We start from the raw sequence: 12,041 nt of genomic DNA on the forward strand, positions 1-12,041 counted from the left end.
GGAACCGAGGCTGTGTCAGGAAGGTAGTTGCACAGATGAAGCACAGAAAGACCAAGCCACAGACAGGAAGGCCCCTGCCTCATCTGAAGAATGACTGGTGGGCAGTTTTAAATTGTGGGTTATTTTTGAAATTCAATAAAAACTTAGGCCATTTCTCCCATGGAATTGGCTTGATGTCAGACAGCCCGAAACCTAGGTAATGTGTGCATGCTTCCGAGAATCTCCATTCTCACACTCTCTGTCACTGAGCCACCATCCCAGAAGCATGCCCTGGATTCCTGACACACAGCATTACTGTGCTGTCCTTCCACATTTCCTTGGGCCTGTCCTGTGTACTTGGTGTGTTTATAGACCTAGCCATGCATGCAGAGGTCTGGTCATGGGACTGCCTGACAGTGTTGTGTGGTTCACCGCGGAGGAGGTAATAACGCCAGCTTCCTCTATGATGAGTGGTGAGGTTGACTTCAGTCTTTTACAAATTAGGCCTTAACTAAGACTTCTTATATAATTGAAAATCATCTCTATGTCAAGTTAGGTGCATTTAGTATTAGCTGAATACTTTCAAATACTTTTCATTTTTCAAGATCCTTTTTACAATATACCTCAAAATAATATTAGATTATGTGTTCAGAATATTTTATTTACATTATACCAAAGATAAAAATAGAGTAGCAAAGAATCTGTGCAAGTATACATAATTTTAAAATTTGTCACACATACAAAAAAAAAACCCAAAACTTTCCTACCCAATCCAATAGCTATGTTTTTTCTCTCCTTTCTCTCTTTCTTTTATATTTGATTTTTGTTTGTAATTCCCAATGAGGATAAAATTTAAGTCCTGTGTTTTAAAATTTTCAGTACTGATGTTTTCCCAGTCTATTCCAGGAAGGCTTTATTGTCTTTATTGATTTTCATCTTTGGGAGGAAGTCAGAGAGTTGTGTTTATGAAGATCAAACCAAAGTGTCCAAAACACTGTCCATGGATCTATTCCCAGCAGGCAGAGAGCTCCTTGTAGACTAGCTGCCTCCTCTTAGCTTCCAAGAATAGCCAGGGAACCCAGCAGGAGAACAGTTTTAGAAAACAGGTTGAAAGACCTGCTTCTGAGAAGGTGGAAGAAGACCTCCCACTCTTTCTGTTCATTACAGCCAATATCTTGGATTTATATATAATGAAGACAGAAAAGGGTTGAAAGGTAGCTAGAAGCAAGCGGGAGGCGTGCAGGTAGGTAAGAGGTGGGAGGTAGGTGGGAGGTGGGTAGGAGGTGAGCAGGAGGTGAGAGGTAGTTAGGAAGTGGGCAGGAGATGGGAGGTAGGTAGGAGGTGGGAGGTGGGCAGGTAAAATATTTTATAAAGAAAACAATAAGACCACAAATAGAGGAAACTCCCTGTGCTTTGGAGGCTCTGCTGGTGGGAACAGGTTGGGAGCTAGACTTGCATCTGTGTGGATCCTGTTCCCCACATGGTGGCATCAGACACCAGGTATTTAGGAGTTCTCTTTAAGGTTTATGTACACTGCTGTGAAGCCACATGAAGAATAAGAATGATGTTCTCCTGCTCCTCCTCCCCTTCTTTGTAAGTCAATGCATTTTTGGAGGTCCTAGTAGGCTGGTAGGCCTTCCCTATCTGTCAGTGGTTTGCTGTCTCCTTGAATGGCAGGAGAGACCAGGAGAGAAGCAGTCATCAGAGTCTTCTGTGGAGAGGCAGCTGGTTCACCTTGTTCTCCCAGCAAACACTGCATAACTTGAGTCATGGCAGTCTGGTGCCACTGATGTGATGTCGACATTGGCCCTCAGCAAGACAGTAGGAAACTTGAGTCTAGAGACTTTGGAGAACTTATGTCTCATGCTTTGAGAACTATGGCACAGTGAAAGAACACTTCACATGCCACACCTCATAAACGTCTAGATTAAACATTTAATTCTAACGCTCACCCCAGTGTTTTGTAGCCTTTTCTGGGAAGATGGGTGAAATGCAAGACTTGCTAAGATGTTCCTGAGAGCCATCTTACTGAGTGTAAGGGCTGGAGCACCCTCTTCCCAGGAATGCAGGAGTCCCTGAGCTGGGTTGTACCGCTTCACCAAGTGCCCAGAAACAAAACTCATAGAGACCTTTTTGGATTTGGGAATATTTCAGTACACTACTGATTAAGCATTATTTGGGAATTTACAAATGTTCAGGTTCTGTTTCTTGATTCTGTGTGAACGTGCCTACTTTATGAAAGGAGGGAGTTTGGCACTGCTGGTCCTAGTCAGTGGGCTCACCAACACTTCTGATGGTCGTTGAAAATGGCAGCACTTTGCTGATGTACAGCTTTTGTCCTGTTGGACTGACTGTAGTTAATTTTTATAGATATAAGTACCTATTTGGGGCTGGAGAGATGGCTCCATGGTTAAGAACACTGACTGCTCTTTCAGAGGTCCCGAGTTCAGTTCCCAGCAACCACATCTGTAATGAGTCTGATGCTCTCTTCTGGTGTGTCTGAAGACAGCTATACTGTACTCATATACATAAAATAAATATTTTTTTAAAAGTGCCCATTATTGAGGACTGGTGGTGCATGCCTTTAATCACTGCACTCAGGAGGCAGAGGTAGGTGAGTTTCTGTGAGTTTGAGGCCAGTCTCATCTATAGAATGAGTTCCAGGTCAGTACTACATACAGTCCTATCTCAAAATACAAATAAACCAGAAAACACTTGGGTCAGGCTCCCTGGAAGCAGCTTGTCTGAGACACAGGACTGTGTTCATACCATTACTAAAGAGCCCAGACATACTTATTAACAAACTTACACTGCGTAGGCCGCGTTACAGTCATAGTCAAAGCCCACGCAGGTATGTGTGCCTCTCAAAGCAAACATCCATTTCACAGAACACTACTGCAATCTTATGCTCATGCAGCTGACACTGCTGCAGGTGTCACTGACACCTTGCCCCTTCTCTGACACGTTTGTGTTACAAATACCAGCAGGAAGCATGGTCACTAGCTAAGGATTTGAGGAGTCTTGAGTTCAGAGAATGTCACCCACACTAAATTTCATTGGAGCAGAAATCATGTTTATAGTCATTTTGTCAGTTTCAGAGAATAGAGCAGGTGCATCTGGCAGTTTTAAACTGAAGAAACTGTGACAATCTAGCAGATTTCCTAATCCTCTTATAAAACTGTTTTTTTTTTCTTCAAACCAGCGAAACTGGAAACCTGCTGGTTGTCTTGGGAAGACCGTGGTATGCTATCAGTGAGTAGAAGGGCACTTTGTCCTCTCCTGGAGCCTGCCTGTCTGCTGATCTCAGGTTCCTTACTTATCTTATTCCACAGTAGACTCTTTAACATGATAAATGAATCCTGTTGAATTCTGCAGTGAAACCTTAGGCCTGTAAGAGGTTCTTTAAAATAACCTAGAAACCAAGAGGGATAAAATGCTTCCCACTAATCAGGGTGACTTGTATTTGTGGCCTGTGCAGGCCGATCTGGGAGGTGCAGCCAGACAGCACAGGACTCAAAGCGCTCTCCTGTCTCCAGATCTCTATCTCTTTGATGGCTCTCCCTGCAGGGTGAGAAGGTGCTGCCACTCAACCAGGACTGTCTGTAATGGGTGGAGAGCCTGCCATTCCCTACTGTCAGTGACTTACTCTGCTTACTCTAATATGACTCTTAGCTCAGTTCTAAAGCTGGGGTGAAACCTCTTGTGGGGGTTCTCCTGCTAGCAATACCAGCCAGCTGAGACAGGGCTGAAATGTCAGTGATTATACTTTGATATTTTGCTTGTTTTTCCCTTCCTAAGTGTGCTATAAAAAACATAACTAAGCAAACCAAATGCATGCTTGCTGCCATTAGAGTGAAGCAAGGGCACCGCCATCTTCCATGCTCGTTTCACCTGGGCCAGTGCTACACTGTTTAGCTATTTGCAGGGACAGGTAAGCAGAGTGGGTCCTGTGGTTGAGCTCATGTCTGGGCATGGTGAGCTCTCTTGTCACCTAAACAGGGTAAAGGAAACAAAGGACTTCTTTTCTAGGATGTTTTTCTCTGTCAGCTGTTCTGAACCATGTGATTTAGGCTGTTGATAAAGACAGAACATAGGCATCAAATGGCAGGGGCCTGAACATATTTTCAAAAGTCAGAAAATTTTAGATTGTAGCACAACATGTTAATATTCCCATTGTGATATGGGATAACACCCCACATTTGAACACATGAATATTTATACCGGGGAAATATGAATATTCATACTAAGAAGAATAAATTTAAAGTTAGGATGTCAACCCTTTATCAGTTTTTGCTGCCAAGTGTGTTTGCTTAAATTGATTTATTTTCAACTTGAGAGTTGCAAATAAATGGCTTTGGACCCATGCGTTAAATGGCAGACACAAAATAAGAAAGATTGTCAGGCAGGATTGCTGGTGCACCTCTTTAATCCCAGCACTTGGGAAATCAAGACCAACCTGGTCTATATAGGATGGTCCGGGCCACTAAGAACTACACAGAGAGACTCTGTCTTTGAAAAAAGAAAAAAAGCTAAGGCAGAACTATCTACTATACAAATTACTTTTCTTCCGTTCACTTATCTGCCAGATGAGTAAAGTCAAGCTGGTCGGCTGTTCTGAGGATCCGGCAATGAGTGTGTGTCCGATCTTATATATTAGATTTGGCAGGTAGCAGGTATTCAGTAGATACTGCGTCCTAAAACTTCACCAGGCATAGTGGCTGGTGTAGTCACAGCTGCTCCAGAGGCAGAAGTAGAAGAAGGCTGAGCTCTGGAATGTGGGACTAGCTTTCACGCCATGCATGGTTGGATTCCAGTGAATTCTAAACAAACAGAGCACCAAGTGACAGCCTCCCTCCAACACCCGGTTTTTTGTTTGTTTGTTTGTTTGGGTTTTATTTTTCCTTTTTTCTTTCTTTTCTTTTTTTTTTTTTTAAGATGAAATACTCAGTTCAGTGGCTTCTGGACCATTGTGGGAAAGGGTTAAAGAGCATAGCATTGTTCATACTGGTTCTCAGTGTCTACATTTTTAAGTTATGATCTCTGTTGTATCTCCTTTACATCTGGAAATGCTAACTTTAACTGCAGTGTGGAAGGGGTGTTTGCCCCCAAGGTGTTCCGCAATGAAGAGGTCCCTCCAGAATCCCTCTCAAGGAAGGCACTTGGCTCTGAGGACAGTTTAGAAGAGAAGTTTTTCTCTAGCTGTGTTCTGGTGACATTGGGTCTCTACCTAAGCTCTATGCTAGAGTCACAGTTTAGCACACTGTCCAAATGGTGGTGTGAATCTGCTCAAATTCTTCAATACTAGGGTCATCATTGGACTTTTTAGTTCAAAACAATTAATTTTAAAGTATGTTTTGATAAATAGATGTCTGCTTTCATTTAAAGGCCTTAGATTTATAAAGGGGAGACCGCTGAGGATTGATGGGCAGTTTTGTTCAGGCTGTTCCACAGCCTCTCATACTTTGTACATGAAAAGAAACAGCCTGAAACCCCCCCATCTGCTCTCATGCTGTATGATGTGACATATGGCAATTCCAGTTTACTCCTTTGTCCCTTCTTTTAGCTAGGGGGATTAGAGGCTGTTGTTCCTCAGCAGTTTTTGGATCTGAGGCAGAAGAATTAAAAGGATTCCCTGAGAAGGAAGCTAGGTGGGGTTTGTCCTGCAGGACTTGTTAACACTGGAAGGTAGAGCATTATAGGCATCACTATTCACCTCCCTGTGTCCTGTCTCCACAGCTGAACTATCAGCAGAAAGTAGGCATCATGTACTGCAAAGCAGGCCAGAGCACGGAGGAAGAGATGTACAATAATGAGTCCGCCGGCCCAGCCTTTGAGGAGTTCCTTCAGCTGCTGGGAGAACGAGTTCGCCTAAAAGGATTTGAGAAGTATCGCGCACAGCTGGACACCAAAAGTAAGAAATCCGTAAACCTTCCTGCTGTGCTTGATTCCCCTGCACGCTGATGATGCTTTCCAGCCATACAACAGCACTGCCCCTTGTTGCAGAAAATCAGGCTGAGAGGATGTAGCCCATGAACCATCAAAGACCATGGCCCAAATGGCATCACTGCCATCAGACCTGTTGATGGGTCTGGGCTCTGACACAGAAGTGCTCAGTGTCTCAGGTGGGACGGCAGAGATCCCACCACACACAGCTGAATGTGAGGAGGAATTAAAGGCTAGAAACCGAGTCTGATTGTAAGACCCATATGCTTTACTTTTATTTGTTTATTATACAATCTTTGTTTTCTTCTACATAGCCAACGTTGACATAGCTTTCTTGTTGGCTTTTACATTCTTTTTTTTTTTATCATTGTTTGTATGTCTGTTTGTATCTGGTATGTGTGTACATGTGATTGTGTGTGTGTGTGCACTACATCTGCCCTGAGTGCCTGTGAAGGTCAGAGATAAACTTTGTGGAGTGTGTTCTCTTTTTGGGTTGATTTTTTTTTATCTTTTTGTTTTGTTTTGGTTTTGAGTCAGCATCTCATTATGAGTCTTTGGCTGACCTGGAACTAACTCATCATGTAGACCAGGCTGACCTGGAACTCACCATGTAGACCAGGCTGACCCTTCAGTCATAAAGACCTTTCTGACCCTTCAGTGCTGGGATTAAAAGTATGTGTTACTACACCCAGCTTTTATGTGGGTTCAAACTCAGGTCACATGGCTTTGTGGCAAGCATCTCTACCATATAGGCCATCTTGCTACCCCCATCTGTATTCTTTGTTTGTGTTGCCTACAGTTCTATTAAGGTAGTAATGCATGTGCATATACATGTGTGTATGCATGTAGATGCCACAAGAGAGCCATGGATGTTATTCCTCAGGAGACATCCATCCTGTGTTTTGAGACAGGCTCTTATTGTCCTGAAGTTACCACAGAAACCAGACTGGTGGGCAGTGAGCCTCAGGAATGTGCCTGTCTCTACCTGCTCAGTGCTCAGTCACCAAACTTGTACTACCACACTCAGCTGTATTAATATGGATTCTAAGGATTCAAACTCAGGACTTTACCCATGAATCATCTCTCTGGTCTTTATCATATCATAAAATGTGTTTATCATAAAATGTGTTTAGATGTTATCACATCATTTTGTGTTGTTTGTCATTGTATTTATCCACTGCCTGTCTCTTCCTCCTGGCCCTTGCTGGTCCTCTCCCTCCCCAAATACAGTCCCTTCTGTTCTTTTGTTAACAGAATCTCTACAAAATAGGCTTGTTGGTTTGGTTCAGTTTGTTGATTAAAGACCCAGCAATGAGTCCATCTGTTTAAGTACAGTGGAGAATCCTACAAGGTTTCTGCTCCATCCCCCAAAGCCCATCGGGAGGGCAGTTAAGATCTCAGATGCTGGTTTGGGAGGCAGTGTGTCCATTTCTGGTGCTCCTCTGTGTGAAGATGATTTCAATTTTACCTAAAAAACTATCTTTAGACAGCTGTAACCTGTTTTTCTTTGAGAGGGTCTTTGAATTAGCACTACGTGTTGCAGGCTATAGTAATCTCTTTGGTTTTCTGTACAGGAAATTAAATAAGGCATTGACTCATGAAAACAGAAAAGCATTTATAAACTCCACTGCAGGGAGGAATTTCCTGTTGCCATAGCTTTGCTGTTGGCAGCTTAGAAACACTGTGCAAGAGGGACTATGAAAGCCATAAATAGCCTAGCCACTTACATATTATGTTAATGCCCAGCCCTGCTTGCAGCTATGTAAGATCTTAAATTGTTAGGTGCCCTTCAGCTCTTTTTGTCCCAAGGTTCTTATGTCTACCTCACAGGGTCTGTGCCTGTCACAAGTTGTGGGGCTCAGCAGATCAGTACCACAGAGAGCCACTGAAATATGTGCCCTGCTTCTGTAACAGCAGTCAGCTGGAGCCCAAAAGACTGTGTGCTGTTTATCCATCCAACCAACCTGTCGATGATGTAGGGGGATGTGATGAAGGCATCTCTAAGGTGACAGAAATGCATTGTGGTAGCTAATAAAGCAGTCAAGTCACCAAGATAAACATTTTTTGTGTGTGTATTTGGCCCCAAATTCTATCAAATTGACAGCTAGAGAAAAGTGGCCTAGCTTGGCCAGCTGCCTCTGACTGCACAGTTTAGAATTATGTAATAACATTCTACAAAAGTGTCCCTTCTCACTGAGGAGGGTCCAGAAAGAGCTTCTTCTCTGTTTTTAAAGAATAAGCCTTCATCTGTTTTTCCTTGGTGTGATAAAATACCCAAGGCTAGGTAGTTAGTAAAGAAAACGGGTTAGCTCAGTTCTGGAGGTATACAACCGTGGTGTTGGCATTTGCTGTGCTCCTAGGGAAGCCTCACAGTGTTAAGGACACAGGTGAAGGAGATCACACTATAGGACAGGAAACCAAGGAGATGGTGGGGTTCAACTCAGGAGGTAGAGACAGGAGGATCAGAAATTCAGTGTTATCCTTGGCTAAATAATAAGTTTGGGGCCAAACTGGTTATATAAGATCCTCTCTCAAAGGTTCATAAAGACTTGCTCCTCAGTAGAGCTTATGCAAACCTATGGACTTGGCAGGTTTTACCAAATTAAAGCAGCCTCTCTGGTCTGCACATAGGTTGTATATGTCACTAGTATTCCAAAGGCTAATGAGGCTCTGGCTTTGTTTGCTCAGCTTTTCTATACCTTTATGCTTCTGTTTTGATAATTTCTATTTGTACCTCTTCGACTGCCTTTCTCTTTTTCTCCCATTCTGTAGTGTCTTAATGCACATTAATTTGATCCAGTGACACTTCCAATAAAATATGGTATAGACCAGAAGTTGTACCTGGTAATTTTCTAAATCTTCCGTCCTCTGAGTCTCATTGGGTTCATCTTGTCCTGTAATTCACTAAATGGTTTTTAGGACTTCTGTTTGTCTTCCTGGATTTCTTCCTGGTATTGGGTTTTCCTGGATTGAGGTATGCCTCACCCTTTCACCTGGCTGCTTACTTGAGGTGCTGCATTCTGTGAATGTCATCACTGTGTAGATGTCACCCAAAAGAGCCACTTGATTTTCCTGAGGCTTGGTTATCCTTGGCTAAAGCTGCCTATAGTAGTAGCCTGTAGTGTTTCTGAGGCATGAAGTGTCATGACCTGAAAGCATCCTGTTTAATTAGGTGTCTCCAATGTACCTGTGTGGGATGTGTTCTGACTCTGAACAGTTTAGTGGCTTCTGCTCTAATTAAAATTTTTTTTTGGGGGAGGGTTGGCTTTTAGGAAGGAACCCTGTGATATGCAGATTACTTTTTCTCTAATACTTAAGGGTACCTTATTCAGATGTTGAGCCTTTCTGGCTCTGAGCTTTGTCTCTCTTGGGTGCTAAGCACAGTACCATCATTCTGTAAGTATTAGTTGCCTCAGACTTCCTGAACTTCATTGTATAGTTGCTTCCCTCTTCAGACTGGGCTTAGCCTATTCTGTGCCACTGTTCCAAAAGACCACCTGGATCGTGAACTGGGACATTATAGGGCTCACCTTACTTCCTTGTTGCCATCCCTCACTTCCCCCATCCTCCATCCCAACAGGGACCACAGACTTTCTAATGCTGTCCTCTGTTAAATGTTTGAAATCAATTGGTTCAGATAGCTTACCAAATTTTCTAATTTATAGTGAGAATTAGGCTGGGACAGAAGTTTCAGATTCATTTTTTCATTCATTCATTTGTTCATTCATTCTATGCATGCATGCACGCCATCTTAGTTAAGCTCCACAAATTGCTAGCTAAATTGGCTTTGGAGACATACACATGCCTATAGCTAGATAGCTAATAAGCAATTTGGAACTGTGACAGATCTGTTGGTATGGCTGGTTAATACAGTGTTCAAAGAGGAATCCATGGCTTGACCTCCAGCCTCTGTCCCTTCCCTTTCTGGTGCTCTTGACCTTTTCACACCCAGATGGTCTGGTGAGACAGTTCTGCTCATCATCCTAACTGTCTTGAGATTTTCATTCCTTCTCTTTCATACTCATCTTTACAAAGTTCATTTTCTCGTCTCAGCATTAAAGACTTGGAGCAAATGAAGAAGCTTCAGATGTATATGTTGCTAGCTGGAACAGATCTCTGAAGAAATGTTTAGCAGTGAGGTTTTGGGCTTCCTGTTTGTTCCCAGATTTGGTTAGCAAACACACTAGATAGAGTAAAGAGAACAATAAACTCCCCTTGACACCATTGATTTGAAATCTGGAGACCATCCTCATTTTAAGCTGTACTTACGGATGATTATCTGAAAAGTTATTGCCTGAATGAAGCTTGGTTGTCAGCTCAGCACACTGACTCTGAGGCCCTTTGTGAAGCGCCCTGCTCGCACTGACTCACTGCAGTGTCGTGTGCCACCGCAGGATTTCAGCTGCAGCTAAAGGGCAGCGGGGATCTGTGCTTTAGACTAGACTTACTCGGGCTTTAGAAGGAACCCAGAACCTTGGGGGCTGGAGAGGTTGCTCAGGGGTTAAGGTACATGCTGTTCTTCCTGAAGATCTGAGTCCAGTTCCCAGAACCCATGCGGTTGCTCACAATCATCTGCAACTCTAGTTTCAGGAGATCCAGTGCCCTCTTGGATTTTTTGGACACAAGGTACATGCATGCTGTACTTATATGTATTCAGGAATAAGCCTTGATGGAAGAGAGGAATAAGATACACACAGGGCCACTCAGAATTCTAGACACAGAGTGTAAACTACACAAATGAAGAAAAGCGAACTTTCTAAGGACAATGAATATTTTAATCTTAACTGAACAAAATGAACTAATTTAATATTAGTGTGCATATGTATGTGTGTGTCTTGGTGTGTGTGGTGTGGGTTATGTGTGGGGGGGGTGAGAGAGGGGGGGCGGAGATTAAGTATATATGACAAGTGGCCACATATACACATGTGATAGTACCTGTGTGAAGGTCAGGGAAGGACTTCAGGGAGTCACTTCTTTCCTCTCAAGGCAAGATTATTCTCGTTGGTTCTGCTGTGTGTGTACTCCAGGTGGGTCTCCTGGCTCTGTCTTCCATCCTGCCTGGGATTACTAGGATATCAGATGCATGCCTCTGCATCTGACTTTTTTTATGTGGGTTCTAAGAATTGAACTTGGGGCATCAGGTATATATGTAAAGCATTTTAAGCTGCTGAGTCATCTTGCTGGACCTAAAGTTTAAATTCCAACAAAGACCTTTACTGAGGATCTTATAAGCTAGCACTTTCCCAAGCTTTATTTCACGGTTGCATACCCAACACCAGAGAAGTGACTATATTTTATTGATGGCTGAATTATACCCCAGAGTCCAAAACTTGCCCTGTCTCAGAAGAGCATGCCTGATTTCCAGTGTGCATCTAAACATTGACTACAGCATCCCTAGATCCTGAGGTAGGATTACATGCATGTGATGTCTGTCTCTAGTATAGAGATCTTAAACAGCCACTTAACTACTGTGCTGTTTCAAACTAGGCACGAATTATAGCCAGATCCAACACATCTTAATCCTTCCCAAACATTTCTACCAACTGGAACAAATGTTGAAACACAAGTCATTGAAACATGGAGCCATTCTCTTTGAAACCACCTTTATGGATATGTTTTACTTGTGTATTGGAATGCTCAGGATCAAACCCAGGGCTTCACATACCAGGCAAACAGTCTCTCACCCATCTACACCTCTAGCCTCTGTGGATATTTTAAGCTAGACAGTTTCCAAAAATCAGGTGCTTCTATCCTGGCCATCTACTTTGTCTTGTCTTTCCTTTAGTGTTCAAGAACTCATATGAACATCTACTTACTTCGCATTCAGAGTCACACATACCATAATCATCCTAGCTTCTGACTACAAGTTAAGTCAGAGATCAAGAATATCAGAGGTTGCACCTTGGAGCTGTTTCTGTAGACTTGAAGCACCTTCAGGTAGAAATGTTATTGTTGACTTGCTGTCTTGCCCACAGATTCCCTAAATGTGGCAGTGTCTTGCTACTTTGCTTTGCTCCTATACAGTAGACATTCCTGTCTTCCCTTGTTTGTTCTCTATCTTAGTATCGTCTGCTTTGAGTGATGAAAGTTTTATTTGAGATTTTCAGACAAGATCTCAC

General features: G+C 42.9%; 1 protein-coding gene across 3 annotated transcripts in view; it reads left to right on the forward strand.

The window, feature by feature from the left end:
• SIPA1L1 (signal induced proliferation associated 1 like 1) overlaps window positions 1–12,041 on the forward strand; it is a gene marked incomplete at its 5' end in the record, with an annotated part of 108,653 nt that overhangs the window by 25,484 nt on the left and 71,128 nt on the right. For all 3 annotated transcript variants that reach the window (XM_080916609.1, XM_080916607.1, XM_080916608.1), the window contains one exon: window positions 5,716–5,890. In XM_080916609.1, the coding sequence (XP_080772735.1) occupies window positions 5,716–5,890 (175 nt within the window). The remainder of the gene's footprint in view (window positions 1–5,715; window positions 5,891–12,041) is intronic.

The sequence above is a fragment of the Micromys minutus genome, assembly GCF_963924665.1.
Source record: "Micromys minutus genome assembly, chromosome: 1".
NCBI classification, from domain to species: Eukaryota; Metazoa; Chordata; class Mammalia; order Rodentia; family Muridae; genus Micromys; species Micromys minutus.